Source organism: Falco rusticolus, chromosome 9 (genome assembly GCF_015220075.1).
Source record: "Falco rusticolus isolate bFalRus1 chromosome 9, bFalRus1.pri, whole genome shotgun sequence".
Taxonomy (NCBI): Eukaryota; Metazoa; Chordata; class Aves; order Falconiformes; family Falconidae; genus Falco; species Falco rusticolus.
In genome coordinates this window covers 29,436,432-29,460,054 of record NC_051195.1, presented here as the reverse complement: position 1 = coordinate 29,460,054, position 23,623 = coordinate 29,436,432, and the positions used below count along the sequence as shown (strand labels likewise).

The following is a 23,623-nucleotide window of genomic DNA, read 5'->3' as shown; positions in this document are numbered from 1 at the left end:
CACTGGAAGTCTCTGGGTAATTCATCTGCAGAATATACAATAGCTGAGGTTTCCTGGGAAATAAAATTCACTCCCATGGAACTGACTGGGCCAGCCACATGTACACACACACACACACACACACACAGACACACAGACACACACAGACACACACAGACACACACAGACACACACAGACACACACAGACACACACAGACACACACACACACAGACACACACAGACACACACACACACACACACACACACAGACACACACACACACACACAGACACACACACACACACACACACACAGACACACACACACACACACACACACACACACACACACACACACACACACACACACCCCCCCCCCCCCCCCCCCCCCCACACACACACACACACACACACACACTTTCTCTGATCAAAGACCAGGTGACTCCACGGCTTCCACAGAAACAAAGTGGGAAATCTTTGCTTTGCCCAAATTAGAACTATCTCCTCATGTTTCTCTCTGCCCCTGTGCCTCCCGTGGACAGCCAGCCAGCCCTGCTGGGTTACATTCAGTGTCATTACATTCATTCAAACCCTTCCAGAGCACAGCTGCCCGAGCTGTGAGGTCCAGTCCTCTCCTGCACCGAGAGGAAAGGAGCCCTTGGGGCCAGAGCAGGGGATCACCGCTCTCTGCGCTGGAGGATCCTTGGCATACAAGAGCCACTGAGAGGCAGCAGGCGCAGCACTTCAGGCCCCTACGCCTCTCTCAAGGTTTACCTGGCACCAGGGGAAGCTGGTGGCAGTCGCAGCAGCCTGGCCCTGTGCAGCGAGACCCACCAGAGGTCACAAGTCAGCTCAGATAGAGGAAGGACACAGTGGCAATACAGGGTGACGCTTCACGATTCTCACAGTAGCAGCTGCCAGCAGCAATGAGAATGGGGGAAGGCCTGTTCCAGGGCCAAGCTGGATGCCTGCTGCCTTCATGCATAGCTCAGGACAGAGATTCTGGGGTGTCTGTGCTCAGACACAGAGGAAGATGCATCCCACTTCCCGTTTCCAGGCACTGGAAGGGGCTGGATCACAAGGCTCTGCAGCCCAGCCTTCTGAAGCTTCCCCAGGGAGAGCAGGGCCAGAGTAGCTGATGGGCAATGAGCCCTTCTGGTAGCCAGGAGTGGCCTGCGGCATCAGGCAGCACTTCCAGTGTCATTCCAGCCCACGGCCTCTGCTAGGTGAAGCCACACAGCTCTGCCAGCAGAGCCCCATGCTTGCAAGGATCCCCAGTTTGCTGGGGTACGTTCCCCAGTCTGCAGTCACCACAGAGCAGCGTTGGGGAAACCAGCACCCTTCGGAACAGCAGTACAGCAGCGGGCCCAGGGTGCTGGGTGACAACTGGGTGTCACCAGTCCCGTTCTGAGGGCTCCCGGTAAGGCAGCCCCAGCTGAATGAAGACATCTTTCTCAGTGGGAGTGGGCAGAATATGACCAGATGCCACCTTGACGCCTCCAGGGCCTCGCACCACAGCTGAGCTGAGGGCATGCTCTGACAGGCTCATGCCCTTGGTCTTGGCCAGGGCCCGCATGGAGCGGTTGAAGTGAGCCGAGCCGGTGAAGTAGAGCAGGGCACAGGCAAACTCACTGTAAGGCACCACGATGATGTCAAGTCGGCGGTGACGCTGCGCTGGCCCAGGGAGGCGGCACACCCCCAGGTACTTCTTCTGGTCACCATTGTCCTCCTGACTCACCAGGTCATCCGTAAGGAAGCCTGGAGAGAGAGAATAGGCAGAGGGGAGATGGATGGTAGAGACTGACACCACCCCCCTGAACTCCCCACTGTCCAGACAGACAGCAGCTGAGGTGCCTCATAATGTGCTGTGGGACCCCAAGGACAATGCAGCCTCAGCTCTGACAGCATCCACAGACCGGAGAAGCCATGCTGAGCTGCAGTAATGCTCCTTAAAACTGGCTACGGAGCTGCCAACTGGAGCAGGGCCAGGACCAGGGGCAGTAGTCTTAGGAACTTACAACACGTCCTGTCCTTGGGAAAAGCAATCACCTGCCCTTCAGTGAATGCCATTCACCGCACTGCCTCCTCAGCCTGGCCACGCTAAGAACAGCTTCGAGCACCACGTGCCAGCCCCCAGCCCTCTTACCACTCCTGTGGAGGCTGTCAAGCAGCTTGCTGAACACCCCACGGTGAGACTGTCCATCTGGGTGAGTGACCAGCACATCCACGTCTCCACAGGTGGGCTTCCCCCGACGGTAGGAGCCACACGCCACACACACGAGCCCAGGCTTCAGGGCCAGGGCAGCTTGTCTGACCTCCAAGAAGAGAAAGAGGGATGAGGAGTCAAAGACCAGTCTCTTCATACCCTTTCCATTGAGGCAGAAAAGCACCCTGTGCTGCATCTCCAGGGTCTCTACACAGAGCAGATACTCAACACGCATAGCAAACTGCCTCACCAAGGAGGCTGGCCTGCTGTCAGGAGCCACATGAGCTGGGGTGGCCTCCACCCAGTCCTGCAAATGCCTAGCCCACTGCCACACAATACAATGATCTACCATGGTGCTACCATCAGCCATCAGCTCTTGGGGGCACTGGGCTGGAGCTGGGTTGGGACAAGCAGGAAGATGCAGCAATGCCGAGAAAGCAAAGTACAGCACAACCTTTCAGAGCCTTTGATTTCTGAGTCAGCAGGACAGAAGAAGTTTTCCAGCTCTCCTGTGCGCCAAGAGGGCAAGGCTCACCAGCTCTGCTCACAAAAAGAATCAGTTCAACACAGGATGGTCACAGGTCCTGTTTCAGAAGGAGAGATGGGCTTACGGAGAGTCTCCCCAGCAGGACCCAAGACAGCAGAAAAACTGCGAGTGTCCCTTGGAGTCCACTCCTGCCAGGAGCTCTGCCTTTGCAGGACAGCTGAGCTTCCTGACCCGAAAAAACCACAAATGTCCCAGCATTTTATACCAAATGGCTGCCAACATGCTGCTGCCAGCGATCAGACACATATAACCACAACTTCCCCTAACGCAGCCACCTCCAGGCTGGACCTCAGCCCCTGTGTTGTGCAGACGGTGCTAATTCTGATGGCTTCATTTATTAAATGCTTAAGAAAGGCTCCCAAGTCCTTGGACAGGAATGAAGTATCCTTGGTCTGATTGTGCCAATCACCCTGCTGGCAGCAAATAATTAGGGGCTCAGCAATTCCCTGTGACGAGGCCATCACAGAGGCTGGGGTTCAGGAAGGCAGTGTCCATGCCCACAGCCCCTTGTCACTCTTGGGGATCATCCTTCATTAGCAAGAGATAAACCCATTAACCTTTGCCCCAGAGGTGCTCCAAGAAGCCAGAAGCCTTTCTCATGCTGAGCAAGCCCTCCTCTGGTGCCTTTGCTCCCTTCTGGCTTTAAATGAAGATTTCTAGAAAACTCCCAGCCCCACCCAAGAGCCTGAAAGCTCCTCAGATCTCACTGTGACAGGCAGCACAGACAGTGACTAATCCCTCATTCTCTCTCTTGGGCCTGGATCAGAGGTGTGTGTGTGTGTGTGGAGGGGAGTGCAGTAATCCCATCAAGATAACAATAGACCCACCCCCAAGAGCCAGCTCCTCGACCCATACTGCCTGGGAAAGGGACCACTCACCACCAAAATGACTAATCCAGCACACGGGACTGACACCCCAGCAGGAGCCTGGCAGAAGTGTATTCTTCGTGGCCAGGCCCTGTGGCCGAGTGACAGGGTCACGCTGGCTGCTGCTTCCATGGTGATCAGAGAGCACAGGGGTAGCATGACAGTGTGTCCCCCAAGCTCTCTGCTCACATTAGGGTACACTGGCTTAGCACCCTATCATCCTGGAGTGCCATGGCATATTAGAGCAAGCAGCACCCATCTGCAACCTGGCTCCCCTTTGCTTCCAGCAAGGATATCTGTGCTCTGTTTCCCCACTACCAACCAGATCACAGGGTGCTCACAGCTTCTTCTGGAGAAGCAGCACCAGGAGACAGCTCAGGGGCCTTGGCTGAAAACACACATCTCTGAGATGATGAGCGACAGGAAAAAGGAGCTGGGAACCTGCTCATCCCACCATGCCACACGCAGCCTTTTTCAAAGCAGTGTCTAGAACTGACGCTTCTGACACATCCTCCTCCTTGCCAGACGCTCAAACTGAACCTTCCTAAGGGGCTAAGTAGGTGCCTTGTGGGCCCAGGCCCAAAAAGGGTCCCCCCAAGCACTGACCCTGCTCAGAGAAGAAGCTGAAGAGCTCAGCTACAACAGTGCGGGACATTTCCACAGCATGCACCCTCCTGTCAGGTCCCAGCAGGTACTCCCCTTTGAGGGCCCAGGGACAAGCTACTCACAGTCTGTTCTATTTCTGCAGCTTCCTCCCGAGGCATACGTTCCAGGAAATCCGTGTAGTGCTTCAGCCCCACAGCTTGCTGGCTGGTGAGAGTTGCCTTCGTGCTAATATCATCCAGTGTCCGGAAACCCTAGTGCAGACCATGTGATGATATTCAAACACCTATTGAGAATTTGTTCTTCGAATACTTTCAATCAAGATTTGGGGAGACTGTATTTAACCTGTCTCAATTTCAGGCCACTCACAGCTTCTGAGATCACATGTAGAGATCACTTAGGGCCTGGTTCCTAAAAGAAAGGATTTAGGCAATCCCACTACCCACGCACACGTCTAATCTCCACCCCACAATGACTTTGAATCTTAACCTGACAGAACACTACTGTTCTTAAGGCACTAAGTTCTTACAGCTTGAAGAAAAACAAGTAATGCAAGATAAAGGAACAACACCCACAATATCCCAGTGAGGGAAAGCCTACAGCACGAACACAACTATATTTTTAAGACAGCAAAGAATCCAGTCGCAAACCAAATGCTACAGGAAACCAGGCTTCATCAGCTCTGTGCTCAGGAGACAAACTCTTTTTAAAGAAGGAACCCACCAAGTGGGCTGGGTTGCTCCTGTTGGCACAATTAATTCAGCCTCATTTTCACAGCTTCCAGATAAGGTGGATAGCTGCTCTGACAGCTACAGGAGCCAGCCAGCCTAACAAGCCAGCAACTGGATCAGGAACTTTCATGGCCAAGATGTTCTGGTTCAAGCCTGGCTCTTAGCAGTGTCACTGCCACAAGCAGTATAAGATGAGCTCAAAGCAGTGACACTAATGACACAGGCAGTGTGTGCCCCGCTCCCTTCGTCCTCTACCCTCACCTAAACTCAAATGTTCAGCCAGGTGCACTCCATTCACCCCAAACACACCCACAATGGGACCCAGCCTCATAACTCCTCCCATAAAACCAGAATCAAACCCCATCTGTGGATATTGGCAATTGGAAACTAAATGTACAAGTAATTCTCCAACATTCAGCAGCAGTCTTCAAACCCTAGTCTGAAAACCTCTTGGGAAAGGTACTAAACTTACCTGCTGATACCACATCTGAGCTGTCTTGACCCCTGCTCCCCAGATGTTGGAAAACAATTCCAGCACAGGCACACTCTCACTGATGTGATCCAGCTTGCGCAGATGCCCACTCTCCAAGATCTCCAGGATCTTCTCTGCCATCCGCTTCCCAATCCCAGGTATTTTACAGGCTTCCTAGCAAGAAAACAGAGCCACTACTGGAAAAGCAAAGATCACAGAGAAGTTGGGGAGCTGCTATCCACTCGGAGCCTGGTTAGCCATTTGATCAGTGATTGATAAGTGGCAGGACTAGTTCTGCCTGATGGTCTCCATTCCAGCCCAGGCTTACATAGTCTACATTGATTCAGTGCCAAGTGGAAAAGGACAAGCGTGCAGAACAGTCCTGAAACACTAACATACCGAATGGCTGGATTGTCACGGTCAATAAGGCTCAGATCCAGTTAGTTTGATATATTATCCTGAATGGTGGCCAGTTGCTGATGCTTAAGAGGAAGGTGAAAATGTCCCTGCATTGTGCCGGGGGAAGGCATTTATCTCATGAGTGCTCAGAGCTGGCCCTAAAAGGCTCGGAGTCCACTTTTTTGCTGTTCTGAAAACACTACAAAGGGCCAACGAATCCCAACTCGCACTTGCTACACAACTTCCATCAAAAAGTCACCACACGGGCAGGAATTCCCAAGGCCTGAAGATAAGCTATTGCATGTACAGAAAGAGGAAGGGATCTGGCTCATAACTAGAGCTAGAGTGCTGGGTCTATCTCCCTGCTCCACCACCCTGGGAAGGTGTTTTACCTGGTAGGAGGTGACTGGTTTGTGGTAGCTCTTAAGTGCATTGATGGCTTTGGAGTAGCCCAGAGCTCTCCACTTGTCCCCCTGGACAGAGTAGGCCTTTGCCAGCACTTCGAGCTTCTCTGTAATGCATTGGTTGTGATTCTCCTTCTTGCTGTTGGAGGACTGGGCACAAACCCACTTGCTGGCAGGCTGGGCCACTGCGGAAGAGCTGTCACTGGTCTCCTCTGATGATTTCACAGGGTAGCGGCCAGAAATCAATGCTTCCAGGTCTCCCTGGGTGACACCAGCATCTTCTCCTTCACTGTCTTCATTATCAGAGTCTTTCTTTAGGGAAAGGTAGAAAAGAAGCCATGTGAGAATAAGTGCATACCTCACATTATGTCCCCCTTGGCACAGGCTGCTCCTGAGAGTAGGAAGTCAGAGCACTAACCAACCCGCAGGGCACACAGTGCTCAAATTGCCGTCTCTAGAACCGATTGGTTATATAAATACCATAGCTCTTCACGCCTCAGGCGACACATGCACCCCTTGAAGCTACATATGCCCCCCGCCCCCTGAAGCTACATGCACATCTCACAAAGCAAAGGAGACTAGAGATTGCTGTCCACCAGCGATCCAAGCACACATGCACCTCCTACTGCCAAGCCCCTGAGACCTAACTGAAGACAGACACTGGTTAAGTGAGCAGCTGCTGCCAGTGGCATGGTATGATGGTGCTGAAATCCCTGACTGCAGGAGATCCCGTCTCCCTGCTCCCACTGGGAAACATTTCACTGGTCTGGTGGCTGCATAGACACATCTCTCACATTCAGACTCTGCACCTTCCACCCCATGATGCAGATGACAGGAGATAGGCACTGAACTCTGTTTTCACATTACAGATACAAAATCTTAACAGGGTAGTAAACTGCAACCCCCCCCATTTTCCCCATGGCTATCTGCAAGAGAAAAGGGGGAGGAAGGAATGACACAAAGGACTCCACATTCCTCAGTGACAGAAGAAAGAACCAATGTATACATTTGCTGATACCCTCAGCATTAGGATGCCTCTGTGTAGACTTAAGAAACAATGAGCCTTGGCTTCAGGTAACGAACAAAAGAGGATCGAAGTGGGAAGCTGCACAGAGGCTTTGTAGACTGCTTTGCTCACTGGGGTCTCCCATATAAACACAGAAGTCCACGAAAATACAAGAGCTTCTGGGCTGTGGAAGTAACCCTGAATGGCACAGGGCTGTTTGGGGTCAGTGAGCCATTACGTGTGGCACAGAAGTCCTGTTAGGAGTTTCTGCAAAGCATCAACCTAGCTAAGTCAGAGCCATATCCTTACAACCTCTGGTTTTGCTGGCTAAGGACGTCTGGAGACCTTTGCAGAGATGCAGAGCTGAAGTCTCTACCTAGGCAGAAGAGGCAGGATGTTTTCCTTTTGTAATCTGGTTTTACAAGTCTGAAAACTGGGTCAGACTGAGGATTTGATAGACTAAAGCAGTTTTATTCGCCTTGAAACCATTGAAACACAACTCCCTTAAGACACTGTTCCCTCTAAGGGCAGCAAAGCCTCAGAGGGTTCAGATTGGTTGGTAAGCCCCTTGAAAGCGTTCAAGGAGCATGTTATCCAGCCATAATGCAAGCAACTCTGCAGCTGGAGCATGCAATTCTGGTCCTCTCGGCCAGCAGTGTCCCACAGGTGAAACAGCACATAAACCCTTGACTCTCTATGCTTCACCAACAAAGCTGACAGACCCTTCACAACCATATGTGCAAAACCAACTAGTCCCATTAGCTTCTAAGACATTCCACGATCCTACAACATCTGAATTGCTAGAGCTGGGTGAGACTGGGATGTGCACGGTTTGTCTGGAGCACAGCACAGGTGCCAGGACAGCAGTTGAAGCCTAGTAGCTGAGGCAATACAAGCACTTCAGAGGGAGGAAGGCAGCCTGGGGTAACAGCCCCAGGGTTCAGCCAGTGACTAACTGGCACTGCTTGCAAAGGCTGCCTTGCAGAAAACTACTGCAGCCAGAGGCCAGTCACAAAGCGTTGCTACAGTCTGACTGGTAACAGAGTTTCCTCTGAGGAGTTTATATTCAAATGCAGCCCGTGCATTTGTTCAGTATGAAACATGGGCACACTCATCATCTCCCAGATAAAAAACATCCACCCAAGCTAGAAAAGACTCTGTCCTTAAATGAAGGCTACTTCTAAGCTGAGGTTTCAGCTTGAGTGTTGTAGCTGGGTCTCAAAAGTGGTTGGTACCATCTTTACAGGATATCCCCCATGCATTCTCCTCTCCTCCTCAAACTCACATAGTCCTAAGCTCAGGACAAGGGATTTTACTGAAATGGCTACAAATATTGTTTTGTGCACTGACTAACAGGAAATATCATTGTTGAGGGGATTTAAAAAGAAAAAAAGGCAATAAAGCTTCAGACTGCAGCAGCTGTCCGACCACTGAAAGTAAATGCGAGCAGAAAGCAGGGCAGATACCACAGGATCTGTAATAGTACAAAAGATCATCTCCCATTAACTGTGAGACTTGTTAAAAATGATTGCCACTAAATTAAGAGTTACAAGAAACAGAAAAGATGGGGTAACTGCAAAGCTGATGTGGTTAAGAAGCTGCCAATTCTGCCTATAGCACACTGCATAGTAAATCTAAGGAGAAAAGATTCCCCCCTACACATATTCAAGAGAGAGCTTAAAACAAAGGAGCCCTTCAGCAGGCTGCCAGTTAGGAAGTAACTGCAGGGTTTTGTGAAACAGAATTTGGGACTGTGTTAGGAAATAGATGTCAGAATTATGAGGAAGCTGCTGCTTTAAGAGGTCCAGGGTAACTTTGCTACAAATAAGTTTTAAATGATGCCAATGCCCAAAAACAATTCCGCAAACTTGAGCAAAAATACACAGAAAGGAAAGAAAGCTAACAGCAAGTTGGAGAAGCCGATTCACAGCAGAGGCCACTAATAACCTAACACAGATATTTTAAGCACACCACCACAATCGTTTGAGTGGCAACCTGATCCACTACACACATGTCTGAACAGGGTGCTTGCCAGGGAGTGGAAAATGGGTCAATATGGCTCAGGGAGGAACATGGGATGAAGTATCAGAGACAGCTTCCTGAAAGGGAGATATTCTCAGCCAGGGAACATTCCTCAAAAGGATGCAGGGGAAACATGATCACCAGGGTGAGCCTTGGCCTGATCAGAGCACCAGGACTGCTTCAGCTGGAAATGTTCTGATGGGGACAGGAATTAAAGGGGTGGTGTTTCTACTTTTAACACCTAAGAGGAACAAAGAGAAGCACTAACCATGTTCACAGCCCGAGTCTGCCAGCACCAACCCACTGAAACATTCAAATACCTTCCCTTTGCTGAGAAAATCTGTCATTGTATCCCAGCAGGGATGCTCTTAGCCAGGGAAAGCAGCATGCAAGATCTGTTCACAAGAAGGGGCTGTGCAGGAAGCCTCACCTCAGCCAGCTGCTGCTGTCCAAGGGTGCCCAGGCCTCGTTGCAATGAATCCTTCACCTGTGCTTCAGTATTTGTTTCTGCTGCTCCCTTCTCTGCTGGGTGCTGGATCTCTTCACTGCCCAGGACCTGCTGCTGCTCTTTCTGCAGTTCTCCCTCCTCCAGGTACCTGCCATAGATCAGATGCTATAGAAGGAGGAGGACTTCAGAAGTTTGACTGAGAAACCTTTCTACATGTTTTGGGCTGGAGCAAACCACCCACACAAATTATGCTCTTTCAGATCACAAATTACTCTGGTTTTGGCTCAATTCCCCAGTTGCCATCCACCTCACTGACCTAAAACTTTCAATCCTATCTATTTCACTGTTAGACTCTTTCTTCAAAAGTTTGCCAAAACATTTTAATCCTAACCTGTGGCTGCCTGCTGCACCATCCTTTGTTTCCTCTTGTACCTAGTTGTAAACTCTCTATTCTTCATCTGCAATAAGGAAGAAATGCCATTTAATGCTCAGTGTTTTTAAAAGAAATCTCCTGTTATCACTGATGGATTAGGACTAGATGACTTTAGCACCTGTAGCAAGTGACAGGATGCCTGTTAGCACTTCTGGGCTCTATTTCATGTTTTGCTACCCCACAAAATGGGAACTGGTCACAAAGTCACTAAATTTCATGCTCTGTATGGGGAAAAGTGACTCTGAGTTGCACCCACAGGAGCAGCAAGGAGTTACAGCCTGAGCAGAGGTCAAATTTTAGTGCTGTTCAGCTTAGGATAGAAGTACTGCAGGAAGGAATGACAGTGTGGCATTTACATACCTGTGAGGGATAGAGATACCATAGCCAGCAGTACTTAGCAGCTTCTGGTCTCTAATGCAAGCACTTAGCCAGGATGCCTTCACTAGCTGCAACCCTGAAGGGAGCTTGGTTAACTTAAGGAGCCGAAAGGCCCGATCACAGTCCATGTCTTCAGCCACAATGACATGCGTCACCTCCGAGGAGAGCTGGTTGCATACAACACCCCCATTCTGGACAATCTGCTTGTGGAAGATCTCCGCCCTGGCTTGGCCAATGCCAGCTTGCAACACGTAGATGGTGACTGGTTCCAGCCACTCTGCTGAGGAAAACACACGGGCAGGAGCTAAGTGACAAGTGAAAGTGTCCCAAACCAACAGCGCTACATATCTCACATCGGACTTGATGGCACAAACAGTGGCAGGCAGTCTCTGGGGGGCACCAGCTGGACATACCAAAGCAAGGTATCTACAGAAAACACACTCAGGGGCCAGAAAAAGCCTTTTGGGGAACAGCACCTCCAGTTAACAAGCTGGGGTAAGAGTATTATATTCCACATCATGGGCACGCAGGACTTACCCTCAGGTATCTCTGTTCCTTCCCCTTTTGGGATCTTCGGCAGGACACTTTTCCCTGGGTCACGCCTCACCTTCTTCCTCTTGGGAAAGGCTTTGACAATCCCTCGTGGCTCCATGGGCCTAGTGGGAAGTTCAGCTGCAATTGCTGAATACCAGCAAGAAAGAGGGAAATTGCTTTGAACAGTGTTATACAATCATAACTTAAGATTTGCTCATTTTGCTGTCTTTGTTGGTTTGGAGGGTTTTTTTGGTTGTTGCATTGTTGTTATGGTGTTCCAAAAATGCTCACCCTGAGGAAGGCACCTGGAAACAAGAATTACCACCCCGAGGTCAGAAAAATCGAAGCTAGAAACCACCACAAAGCCACTTAAGATGATCCTACTTGAACATCTTAGAAACCACTAAAGCTGAGTTCTCATAATAGAAAGCATTCAACTACTTCACGTTTTGAAGCTCCCTCCTGCCCAGCCAATAGAAGCAACTTTATTTTCCAGATATTTCTTAAGCACATTCCCAAGAGGGAAATGCCTCGCCTGTCAGGGCTGAAATCCAGTCACCGACGGAAAGAGATAAAGCAGCTGATTGACACCAAGTGTTTCATATAGCCACAGGAGGAAAACCAACAACCTGGCTTCAGTTAGAAATAGGAAATTAGTAAAATTACCTATTTAAAATATATTTTTATATATATATATATATAATATATATATAAATAATTATAAAAAAGCCAAGTTCAATACATCTGTAGCTTTACCATCGCAAGCCTTGCAAAAGCGAATTTTGGAGCTTTAACTACTGGCCCAGGCTACCAGGGAGTTTGGTTTTCCATAGTCCAAACAAGCGCTCAAATCACTGTACATCCCAGCAGTTCCTTCCACCCGACGGCAGCATTAAGTCAACGCCAACTTGGTTTCTTCTCTGCACAGCACTTTGTGTTCTGCTTAGAGGTTTCTCACGCACCAGCCAGGACCAACCTATTACATTAAGCCTGGAGGAGCTGAAAATGTTCCCACCTGTCTGTATCTTCTCCCTGTGGCCACCTTCTCATCCAAGCATTAAACACAACCCTCAGCTGGACTCGAGTCCTTGCTTCTGTGAGGAAGAGCTCCGTTTCAGGGGAGAGGAAACCCTGCTACATTTCTATAATTCCGCTTCACAGAAACTTGTCCATTTTCAGGACATTTTGAACAAAAAGGTCCTCTGAAAACAGTAATGCTTTCTATTAGACAAAGAAAAAAACCCTCACCAACCCCTCAACCTCTCGGCGCTTGGAAAAGCGTTTTTCCACGTAGTGTTTTAACTTGTCAAAGACAAAACACTCGTGCCAGGTACCACGTTCGCCTTGCCAGCGTCCTCGGGCCGAGAAGGCTTCAGTGCCACCAACCCGGCTCGCCCCAGGCCCAGCAGCACCCAGAACCTCGGGGGCAGCAAACAGCCCCCCAGAAGCTCCCGGCGGGGCCGCGGCCGGGGTCGCCCAGGCCCAGGGGAGGAAGATGGCGGCGGCCCGGCCCGGCCCGGCGGAGGGCGGCAGCAGGGCCGAGACCCCCCACGCCGGCGGGGGAGCAGCCGGAGGCCACCCGCGACCCCCGCCCCGAGGAGGGAAGGGCCTCCCCAAGCCAGACGGGGATCTCCCCACAGCCGGGAGCAGATGGGCCCCGGGGCCGCTCTCACCTACGGGCCGGGGCGCCGGGAAGTGCTTCCGGGTGGCGGCCGGAAGTGTCCGTGTTGCCGTGGCGACGGGGCCCGGCCATGGCGGTGCCGAGCTGGCTGGAGAGGCTGCGGGCTGCCAGCAAGACAGCGCTGGTGCAGGACGGTAACGGCGGCGGCGGGACGGGGTAGCCCCCTCCTTCCCCCTGACGTGTTTTGGGGTGACTGCGGTGAGCGGGCAGGGGGAGGAGCGCTCCCGGGGCGGCCCTGCACCGAGACAGGGCCCCGGGCGAGGACACAGGGCCGTGGGCGCGTGGACACGGCCCTAGACGGTGGGACGGCGCCCCGGCCCAGAGCATAGGGCCCCAGGGAGCGGGACAGAGCCATACACCCAGGGCTGGGTTATTCCTATTTACCCTCACCACCTGCCTTGCCTCTAGGGAAGCGGAAGATCCACTACCTGTTCGAGGATGGGAAGGAGATGGCGGAAGAGTACGATATGAAGACGAGTCAGTTAGTGAGTAAGTGGTGCTCTCAGCTGGCATGGGTTGGGACAGACCGGCAGCACGCACAGCAGCAAGTCTGCACTCTCAGGACAGCGGTGCTGAGAGAGATTTGCCTGGTTGGGAAGAAATCGCTGTTAAATATTCTGGCAGATATGCATGCCTGTAGCTGAATTTTGTAGGGACAGAAGTATGGTTCAGTTTGGGCCCAGGGCTCTCTGACTTCCATGGCATAGCAGACCCTGCTTTAGCCCAGGATCTCTCCCAAACAGCTCATCTGTCACAACAGACTCGGATGGACTAAATGGGATTGCAATCTTGCATAGCCAGGCACCGAGGCTGTAGCACATGCTAGGGTGAAGCACACTTTTTGGTAGCTTCTGCAACCAGACAAGCAAGGTGTCGGTTACAGTTCTTGTCAAAAGCCACATCAGCTGTGGCACAGCACCTGTTGCAACCCCACAATGGCTTCAGCACCAAGTAGCAAACAGAGAGGCACTCGGTACTGTATTTCTGACTTCAGGAACAGGCCAGCTAACAGATGCACTCACACCAAAGTGGAAATGACTGGAATTAAGATATGTATCTTCGTATCATCCCAGTGTGCTGGGCAACTTTGACAGTCATTTGCTGGAGGAGTTCTTATAGGGCAGAACAATGAAAACTCTTCTCCCTTCCACAGGTAGAAAATGGCGAGAGAAGAACACACTCGGGGGCTCCGGCAAGTGGCAGGTTGAAGTAGGAGAGCCAGCCTCACCGCTCCTGGGAGCACTGGAATCAGAACTCATAAAGGAAAGCAGCTCCAATGTATGTAAGCGACTGCAGGCACGACTGCACCTAAAACTACCTTGTCTTGTGGTTACAGCAGTAGTTGGTAGATCGCAGGTCATCTGCAGCCCCAAGAGACAGCCTTAACCTGCCCAGTACTCTACTACCAATCATCCCAAAGCTGCGGGGCTGGGTAGAAAGAAGGCATAGCTTAGGTTCTTTTGGAGTCTTCAAGGGATTTATAGTTTCCTTAAGTAGAGAAACTTCACTGCTGTGTTGGCCAACTACTAATCTGGCTTCCAAAAAGAGTAGGCTGAAAGGAAGGACAGTGCCAGGACAAGGCATTGGATGGGAAGCCAGGGCAATGACAATGGAAGGCTGACAGAGGCAGTGCATAGCAGGCTGCTCCTTAACATGGTAGAGCCTGTTTCATCTTCACATCCCTCTAGCTTAGGGGGCAGATGGTTTAGTCTCTCACCATCTTTTCTACAGAGCTGAAACACAAGCGCAGCCCTGCACAGCAAATTGGGGCAGAGCCAGGACTGAATCCAGCAGGTCCCTAGGATAGGCAGAGCTCGGTATTTGGTTGCCTGTGAGGAAGAGGCCCTGTTTCCCTGTAACCCTGTACTGCAAGACTCCCTTGCTGAACAATTTCAACTTCCTACAAGGAGGGCAGGCAATGCCCAGGGTGAAAGTGCTAGGAAAGTGCTGCTCAGGCAGTTTCTTGAGTCACTCCCTAATGCTCCAGTGTGAAAGAGCAGCTACTCCCACCTGGAGCTTCTCAAGCTAGTACAGGAGGAAGGGGACAGGGAGGACAGAAGAGAGCTGGAGGGGCCTTACTAAAGGTACTTGTTTGCTGTAGCCTGTCTTCGTGAGGAAGGATACCCTGAGCAGCTTCCAGTGGCGGATCCGTAACCTGCCCTACCCCAAGGAGGTCTACAGCGTCTCCATGGAGCAGGAACAGCGCTGCTGTGTTGTCCGGACCACCAACAAGAAGTCAGTAAGGACAGCACTGCCAGTGCTGACAGACCCTTGGGGTAGGCTGGCACAGGGGGCAGGCTAGTGATTACACCAGGGGGTTGTCCTCTTTTGCCTTCTATCCCTAGTGTGCAGGGGCTGAGGTGCCCCACCTCACAGCTGTGGGTCTTCTGCTGTCCAGTTTGCACTCCCAGCTGCCTCAGACACGTTATAGTAAAGCCCCTCAAAGTCTATGCTGGCCTTTGCAAACTTATCTCATGGTTCCAGTAGCATGTGTTTGCACTGTTCTTTCCCATGTCACTCTCTTAGAGAGATAAAGAGCCCTGCAGACCTTTTGAAGCTAGAGCATCCCGTCTTCTCTCTCTGACATAATACTTTGATCTAGTCATTTTATCTCAGAATGCATGGAGCTGCAGGATTCAACAGGTACAGCAAAGTTGCGGGCATCCAGGCAGACAGATCTCCCTGCATAAACCTGCCCTGTACTCACAATGCCAATGACATGATCTAGAGGTAGCAAGAAAGGCAGACTGAGCCTGGAAAGGAAACACCTCAAATTTCTTTCAGCAGAATATTATGATGGGAGGAAAACAAAGAAAAGGCCTTTAAGCATCATCTTCTACTGAGTCAGTACATGGCATCTCTCATGGTATGTGGCACACACTTGTGCCCCAAAGCATTTACAGCCTCCATGAGATAAGCCAGAATGAGCAGTAGTATTCCGAAGAGATAGCAAGGAGCAAGTATTAGGAGCCCAAGGGAGGATATTGGAAGATAAGTGAAAGCTATTTACAAACTGGGATAATACACCGGTATGGAAAGCTGGGGAGGCTGCTCTCTGCTTGCCTTCCCTCTCCAACATTGCTGTAGAACAGAGAAGGATCAGATTCCTAGGTAAAATCAATCAAACCCAGCGTTTCCCTATGTGCCCCCTGCCTCTTTAAGCCACTCTTGGTCGCTGGCTGTAGGTGGCGCTGTTGGCAAAGAGCTGCCCCACTTCGGCTGCCGAACGCCTCGGGATCCTCCCAGTCCCACTAACGGTAGCGTGTCCGTGGGACCTTTCTTGCCTGCGTGGGTGCTGCACACTTACAACGTACCACTGAGGCTTCACCCGTGCTCTGCCTCACTTCAGGATTTTTTGTACCACTCTCAGGAAAACAGTAGAGTCCCCTACAAGTAGTTGACACCTACACACTCATAGGCTTGCATCAGAGAGAGTTGAAGGGCATGACATCAGCTCATGATATGGAAGTTAAGGGCTTTTAGAATTAAAGCTGAAAGTCTCCTCACTGGGGACAAGAACGATTTTGCTGTCAGTAGAGAGCGGGGACAGACTCCAGCACCAGAACACTTAGTACAGGCTCCAGGATATCTTGTATCATTTCTCCTGGGTCTCGGCCAGGGCAAGGCACCACTCAGCAACTAATTCCAAGATAGCAACAAAGGCATGGAGTCCACAGAGAAATCGCACATCACTACGGGAGAGAAAGGAAGCCTCGGAGCCTCTCCAGCCCTTGGAAGTCAGCCACGCTGCTTCTGAGCAACAGAGCTGTGCTGACTGCCAGCCAGAGGCTCAAGCAATGGGATGGGTTGCCAAGTCACTACTGAGCAGTCAGCTCTAAATTCTCAGCATACCAGTAGCAGTTTTCCCTACGGCTGACAAAAAGTGGGTTTCCAGTAGGAAAGTAATAGAGGTGACTTCACATATGCACTGTGGAACTCGGGCCAGGACCCAGGCTCGCAGTGCAATACTGCCCTTGGCCATGGGGTGAGAGGCGAGGGCAGAGAATCTGCCTGCCTCAGCAGCGATAACCGCCCACCAGCTACCTTCCCAGCCCAGACAGGAGCTCTTCACTTCCACCAGTCCCTCCCGTTCCCTCTGGCCACGGCAAGAGCTGCTCAAGTGGGATTTGCTTAAAACCTCTTGCTGTAAAATAAATCCATTAAACTAAACTCTAAAAACAAACCCAGAAAGCCACCTCCCCAAATGCCAAACCTGATTCAATTATTGTAGCAAGAGGCAGTGGTAACGTTAGGAGGAGGAGGGGGTGGCCAGGCAGATCTGGTTTCCTTTGATCTTGTCACAGATTTTAGTTTGAGGCCAGCCAAAGCCATTCTTCTCCCCTTCTCCTTAGTCCTGGGGCAGCAGAATGCTGCTGTTTCATTGATGACTCCCAAGGCCCTTTGAAACAGTGGTTTTTTTCTGTGTACTGCTTTTTTTTTTTTTTGTCTAATCGGTAAGAAGTTAACACTTCCTTAACATGTCTTTGTGTTCATCTAATCTCTGCTGTTTAACCTTTGACATCTCCCTTATTATCCATGTCTGCCACCTTTTCCAAATACCGACAGCAGTGACAACACAGAACGGTTTGAGCCCTGCGGTAACAAGCTGCATACATTCCTCCCACTGCACCAGGAGAGCCATTTGCCCTTTGTAGCTGTTTTCACTGTGGCTTGGAAAATAAACTGCAATTTGGGCAGAGGTAGCTACAGAGGCCAAGCTTCACATGCAGCCAGCTGAACGGAGAGGAACCCCTCATGGCATGACAGCAGCTGCTGCCTATTCCCACTCTGCTCAGGGCACCTCAGTACCAGCTACAGGCCAATCCCTTGGAGAGGATTGGTCAGGAGAGTGCTGAAAGAGCTTAAGAACCCAGCCATGCTTCCAGGTGGGCATAGGTCCACCAACTAGTGTATTTGGTGCAGCCCCAGAAAGAAGCAGCAGATGCAGGGCAAGCCATGCCAAGTCTCAGGCAAACACAGATGCAGGTCTACAAGGTTCTGGTCCCAAAGTCTTAGGAAATCTTTTAGCTGCCTAGACAGCTTATAAGCCCTACAGTTCTGAGACATATCCCCTTTCCTTCATACTGAGCGTAGCCCAAGGTCTGGTCAGTGGAGACACACAGGCTGGATGGGGATCTGGGAAAAACCTTTCTGTCCTCTGCTTGGATGTGAGAGGTGGTCTGGGGTAGAGACCAGGGCAAGAACAACTAGGGGAGCTTGGAGTGCAGAGGAGCCACCATGGGGGCTGCATGGAGAAGCTGCTGAGCAGAAGCTGAGGTGACTGAGCAGCTACACCTGGAGCTCTGTGCCCAGGGGCATGCCTGAGCACCACTGTGCCACCAAAGGAGGAAGTTGTCTAGGAAGTACAGCAAAGGCCAAAAAGTCGGGTTTAGGACAGACTGCGACACAAAATAATGCATCACTCAGCAAAATAAATTGCAGGGCACAAGAGATTTGACAGCTGTTTTGACAAGAGTTAGTGGGAGCTGGTACTTAGAGGGAATGAGAGGCCATGAACAGGGACAAAGACAAGGGACACCGCTTGACAAAGACCTCTTGGTAGGGCTGAGTAATCTGGCATTACTCAAGGGCAAGATGGAGGGACCAAGGCTGCTCTCACACACCAAAGCCCTTCAGGACTTTGCCAGCTCTGATCTGGAGGTTTTGTTCAGTGCTCCTGCCAGCCTCAGGGCACCAGTAGGCACACAACATGGCAGTGTCCTGCTGCCAACCCTGACAGGTCTGTTGTCCTCATCTATGCCTTGTAGAACAGCTCTTCATAGCTCAGCACTGCTAGTGGGGGAATAGGAACCCCACTTTTCTTATTTCTGTCTTCTCTCTCATTTGTAGGTACTACAAGAAGTTCTCTATTCCTGACCTGGACCGATACCAGCTGCCCTTGGATGCAGCTGCCCTGAGCTTTACCCATGCCAACAACACCCTGATCATCACGGTGAGGTTTTAGCCACAGAGAACAGCACTTTGCCCTTCTTTTTATGTCCACAAAGAAGTTAAAGTTCTTACACATGGGGAAATGAGGCAGAGCAGGGAGATCTGCTGAGGGTCACTGATGAGCCCCCTTCTCTGTCACACAGTCAGTGGAAGTTTCAGATTACACGAGGCATGCTGACACTAGCCAGGACAGCCTGGGCTTCAGCAGGGGCCCTGCTCGCTGCTCAAGGTGACTTGCAGGTGGAAGAGTGTCTGTCATGCCCTGTTTTCCATGTATCCCCTCCCTCAGGCCTGAGCAAGCCTCCGCTCTCAGTAACAGCAAGTTTCTCTTGCCTCAGAACTCAATTGTTAGGAGTCCAAGGACCTGCTGCACTTAGAGGTCTCTCAGTCTTAAAAAAAAAAATCACCTGCTACTTTGTGTCATAGAGGACACATGGTAGAAGTGAGAGACTAACCAAAGGTGTACTTACTACTTGTTGCAAGGAGCAGACGGAGGCAGAGATGCTTTGGAGCAGCAAGCTCTTGTCGTCTTCTTCAATGTAGAAGTCAGCTACCCAGAAAGCATCCTCTCCAAGGGGAACCTTGCAGCAGAGCTGCAGATGCATGTGCAGAGGAAACAGGCCAAGAGGAGCACCTTGAGCCCTTTTGAGCTTCTGTTTGCTATGGACAAACCTTGCCAAAAAGCACCTGCATCCACCACTGAACTGCAGCTGGGCGAGGGGCCTCCAAGGGGAGGACAGAGGAACCGCAACTCTGTCTGCCTTTTTTTAAAAAAATGCATATTTATATATATATATATATATATATAAAAAACATGTGCGAGCATACAGTCAGCAAGCACACCAGGAATCTGCATGACACAGCTTGCCAGGATATTCCAGAGGGGTTGGTGGGGGCCAGGACTCCACACCCAACTGGAAAGTTTTACTTGTACTGTAAAAGACACTCCAGATCTTGGCAATTGTCCCTAGTTTGATAGCACCACCTCTCCAAACAGGCTTTGGAGGCAGCTGCTAACAGAAAGGCCTCCCTTGGCAGGAGGGCCCTAGCTGCGCTGGTAGCACCTGGCACTAGTTTGTCTGCTTGGAGCAGAGGCGGAACAGGAGTGCTAAGGGCATTTCTCTCTGTCCTACAGTACCAGAAACCAAAGGAGATCCTGGCTGCAGAAGAGCAGCTGCAGAAGGAGCTGAAGAAGATAAAGGCAGCTAACAATGGGGATGGTGACTGCAAGACCCAGTAGGCAGTGGCTGCTAAGAGGCAGAGGTGGTGGGGCAGCGCTCTGGTACAGTTCATGGTATTTATTTTGCCTTTTCTAATAAAAGTTAGTCCTGTTGTTAATAGAACTGTTTGGAGGAATCTTTGTAGGCCCAGGGAGACAGCAGCGGTTGATCTCTTTAGTGCCTGATCTGCTGATTTACGCAGACGTGCGATCCTTACGTGCATTGTGGAAAGCTGCAGCATGCAAAGGAAGCATACTGCAGCCACAGCCAGGAGCCCTCTCCCTGTCTTCCATGAGCAAGATGAAAGCTGGGTAGTTCCCCTTGGGAATTCCCTCCGTCTGCCACCACCACTGAAGGCAGTAACATCTGGAAAACAAGAACACCCTCCTTGCACCTCTTACCTGCCTGGGATGTGCTTGGAAGCAACTCCCTCCTGTGCTGTTGTGCAAGGTCCTCCATGCAGTTAGAAGGATGCTCTGGTGACCCTGGTATCTCTGCAAACAGCATCAAGGCTCAGACCTGAACGGGCACAGTCTGTGAAATAAGGTGAAGAGGAAGACACCCAACTGCTTCCTTCCCGCCAGCCATGCGCAACATGACGTGCAGAAGGCAGGCATCTGTGCAGAGTGCAGAAACCGAAATGCAGCTGCCTTCATTTGCATGGCATGGAGGGGAAAGTGGTGAGAGCGGCCACTGGCCAGCTCAGGAGTAACAGTAGCACAGCCCTCCCGTAAGGGCATAAATGTGGCCCATCACAAACCTCATGGCACTGACGGTACCCCATGTACGGGGACAACCCCAGCAGTGCCACTTTAGCAGCTCACCCTCCAACCAGCTACTGTCTCTACCCTGCATCAGCCACCCCTGTGCTTGGATTTCTGCATGTCCTTCCACCCCAGTTCATACTTGGACAGCTCCTACCCAAAGAAACCCTACTTTTAAGTGAGCTGGTCACAGGCTCCTAGCATAGCTCCCTTGATGACTGTTTTCGCTAGGAAAAATCCTTAGAGCCTGGGTAACATCCCCAGTTAGAGCCCCACTGCTGGGTGGCTCCAGGACCCACCTGCATAGTCCTCCCAAGACAACGGAGGCACCACCGACTGGCACAGCTCATCAGAGCCAGTGCACCAGCCTCATCTGCAGCTTCCCCGTTCCCCATCATCACCTGAGATGTGAGGGTGCATCCTTCTACCCACATGGCACCACCATGGGGCTGCAGCTCTGCTCCAGGCTTCAGCCAGGAAGAACCTAAAAGCACAGGACCCACCGACATGGGCTGCAGAAAAGAAATGGCAGGACTGGAGCAGCAGCATTGCAGGCAGGCCTGACATGGGAGGAGTCTCCTGCATCAGTGACACTTGTTCACCTGCTCAGCTGACATACTCATTCCTACCCTGGGCCTTGCCCGAGTCCCAGTGCAATAAAAAACTCCTCCCACCCCACAGTTACTCTGGTTCCTTCACAGCCTCTCCCTGGAGACAGTGCCAAAGACATTTAATATTTCCATCCCTCCCTCCCAATTTCATTAAAAGGACCTGTAACACACCAGGACCTGAGAAAAACCAGACCTCCCCCACTCCCAAGCCCTACCAGCTCCCTCTATCTCATGCCTAATTGCTTACCTAAAAAGCTCTCTTTGCATGCAGAGCCTGAAGTGCTCCAAGCAATATAGCAGCAGTATTTAGCAACCCCTGATGCAAAGCACCACCTTTTCAGCAACAGCTCAGCATTACCAATAACCCAGAGGACCCCCCAGAATCATTATTTTGGACTAGCAGTCTTTGGGACCTACAGCTCTGAGCTGATGGAAGATTGTTCCAGCCACGGCATCTTTTTACAGCAGCAGATCATTGCTTGGGGCACTCGGACATTAACTCTCCTGCTTACACAAGGAGAACGTGTAGCATCATGATAGCTAGAAGGGAGCTGGCAACAAACAGGCACAAGTGGCAGCAGAGGAACAGGCACAGATCAGGAACTGTTGATGGGGAGCTGTGCTGGAAAGATCCTTGTGAGAATGTGATCCTGCAGCAAAGCCACGCCTTTAAATTACTTTGCGCCCTGAGCTGCTGTCTCACATCAAGGTGAGGAGCTGGTTGGGTCCACTCCCTCCCTGCTCAGGCAGGAGCTCCAGCAAACATCCTTGTCCAATTTTTATGTATCGTAAGGGAAGAGCAGCCACTTGACAGTGGAAATGACCTATTAAGCTCTAACAAGCCCCATGCTGGGTGCTTCACCCTAAAAGTACTCCCACTTTGTGATACCAAACCTCTCCTTTACCCATCCAAGATACCAAAACTCACAGCCAAGCAGGGTTCATGCACCTCCTTCCCCAAAGAGGACCAGATTCCTGACACTGCTGCATTCACCCACAGCACATTCATCCACAGACATCCACATTCACCCAGACAGCACAGAGCATGCTGAAATCTATGGTTGTTCTGAGACCCAGCTGAGGTGCAGAATGCTGACACAAAGAGGAGCAGCCCACTTGGATGTGCTTACAAGATCCCCAGCAAATCACATCAAGGCCTTGGTGTTTGCGCTGTTTCAGTATGATGATTCATTATGCAGCCAGCAAGCAAGTTGCAGAGCCTACTTTTTGAATTTTGTTTGAAAAAAAATTTACATGAGATCCAAGATCCCAGGAGCTACCTTCAACACAGGAGCATCACACGGTCTAACCAGGGAGAGAGATCTATTAGACATGTAGACAGCATCTGAAAATAGGCCCACTCTCCTCCACCCAGCCAGGCCTCTGCAATCAGTGGGTAACATCACAGCCCCTTTGGAACTTGAAACAAAATATACAGTCTCTTTTGTTTCCCTTCAGAGTTTTATTTAGCAAAACGCGACTGTTCAGCCCTGCCAAGTGCACAACCCGACCTGACGGCCAGCTTGGGGAGGCGTACACTGAAAGCAGGGCTGGCTCTGCCTTTTAGCTCAGTTCTTGTTCTTGGCTGCAAAGGACAACACAAGCAGCTGCCAAGAGAGCAAGCGCAGGTGAAAGGTGGGCCCCGCTCCAGACACCTTTCCCTTCCACCAAATCAGTCCACCCCACACACAGCCTAGACTTGCTTCACATGGCTCAGAGCCTGGCTGATCTCAACCTGACCAGCACACACAGCTGACAGGGCATCCCAGCTCAACTTGCCCCTCAAATGCTGTATCCACAGGAGAGGAAAAAAAAAAAAAAAAAAAGAAGAACAAAAAAAGAACACAGTTAATAAAACAAACTCTGACTTGCACAAAATAAAATGGGTAAAGGACAATCGGCCTTTATATCCACTAATAGGCAGGTAAGGTTGAGAAAGTCTGGCCCTTTGGGCTCTCTTCATTGTAGCTTTCTGGCAGGCAAAAAAATCCCTTCAGAAGCCCTAGGGGCCACTCTCACCTTTCCTGCCCTGCGATTCCCTGAGCCAAGTGTCAACTCTGCTGAGTTGGGGTGACCAGAAGCAGCTGTGGTGCCCTTCATGGGGCTGTGAAGTCTAGGACGTGCAAGGCTGATGCCAGGGCAGCATACAGATGGGTAGTACTGAAACGGAGGCAGTACACTGGGCTGCTGGTGGGCGAGGACAGGTGGAAGCTCTGCAAGAAAATAGGAGAATCAACCTTTCAGAGAAAAGGCCATCCCAAAGACCCCAACCAGTGTTACAGAACCAAAGGCCAAGATGTGAGAGCAAAGCAGGCTTTTCCCTGCATATAGGTTAGGTTCCCCATGGCAGGCTCACCCCAAAGACA

General features: G+C 51.0%; 3 protein-coding genes across 11 annotated transcripts in view; 1 reads left to right on the top strand and 2 right to left on the bottom strand.

Moving 5' to 3' along the window:
* Positions 1-376: 376 nt before the first annotated feature.
* POLL (DNA polymerase lambda) lies at positions 377-23,355 on the bottom strand. 5 transcript variants are annotated; one of them, XM_037399132.1, is made up of 9 exons: positions 23,277-23,355; positions 11,033-11,176; positions 10,478-10,775; positions 9,667-9,832; positions 6,197-6,520; positions 5,406-5,579; positions 4,328-4,456; positions 2,127-2,295; positions 377-1,738 (listed from the first exon to the last, which is right to left on the bottom strand). In XM_037399132.1, the coding sequence occupies exons 2-9, from the start codon at positions 11,145-11,147 to the stop codon at positions 1,374-1,376; spliced, it is 1,740 nt and encodes a 579-aa protein (XP_037255029.1). In that variant the 5' UTR covers positions 11,148-11,176; positions 23,277-23,355; the 3' UTR covers positions 377-1,373. The 5 variants fall into 5 exon arrangements, with proteins under 5 accessions (XP_037255029.1, XP_037255025.1, XP_037255026.1 ...); XM_037399128.1 differs by lacking the exon at positions 23,277-23,355 and adding an exon at positions 20,284-22,581; XM_037399129.1 differs by lacking the exon at positions 23,277-23,355 and adding an exon at positions 20,284-22,581 and having other exon boundaries at positions 10,478-10,772.
* Positions 12,724-20,005, top strand: DPCD (deleted in primary ciliary dyskinesia homolog (mouse)). 2 transcript variants are annotated; one of them, XM_037399137.1, is made up of 6 exons: positions 12,724-12,844; positions 13,119-13,199; positions 13,864-13,988; positions 14,812-14,945; positions 18,561-18,663; positions 19,798-20,005. In XM_037399137.1, the coding sequence occupies exons 1-6, from the start codon at positions 12,781-12,783 to the stop codon at positions 19,900-19,902; spliced, it is 612 nt and encodes a 203-aa protein (XP_037255034.1). In that variant the 5' UTR covers positions 12,724-12,780; the 3' UTR covers positions 19,903-20,005. The 2 variants fall into 2 exon arrangements, with proteins under 2 accessions (XP_037255034.1, XP_037255035.1); XM_037399138.1 differs by having other exon boundaries at positions 14,812-14,986; positions 19,798-19,911.
* Positions 22,700-23,623, bottom strand: part of FBXW4 (F-box and WD repeat domain containing 4) — a 62,296-nt gene continuing 61,372 nt past the window's right edge. For 3 of the 4 annotated variants that reach the window (XM_037399136.1, XM_037399135.1, XM_037399134.1), the window contains one exon: positions 22,700-23,470. In XM_037399136.1, the coding sequence (XP_037255033.1) occupies positions 23,354-23,470 (117 nt within the window). In that variant the 3' untranslated portion in view covers positions 22,700-23,353. The remainder of the gene's footprint in view (positions 23,471-23,623) is intronic. The other variant, XR_005106079.1, reaches the window with a different exon arrangement.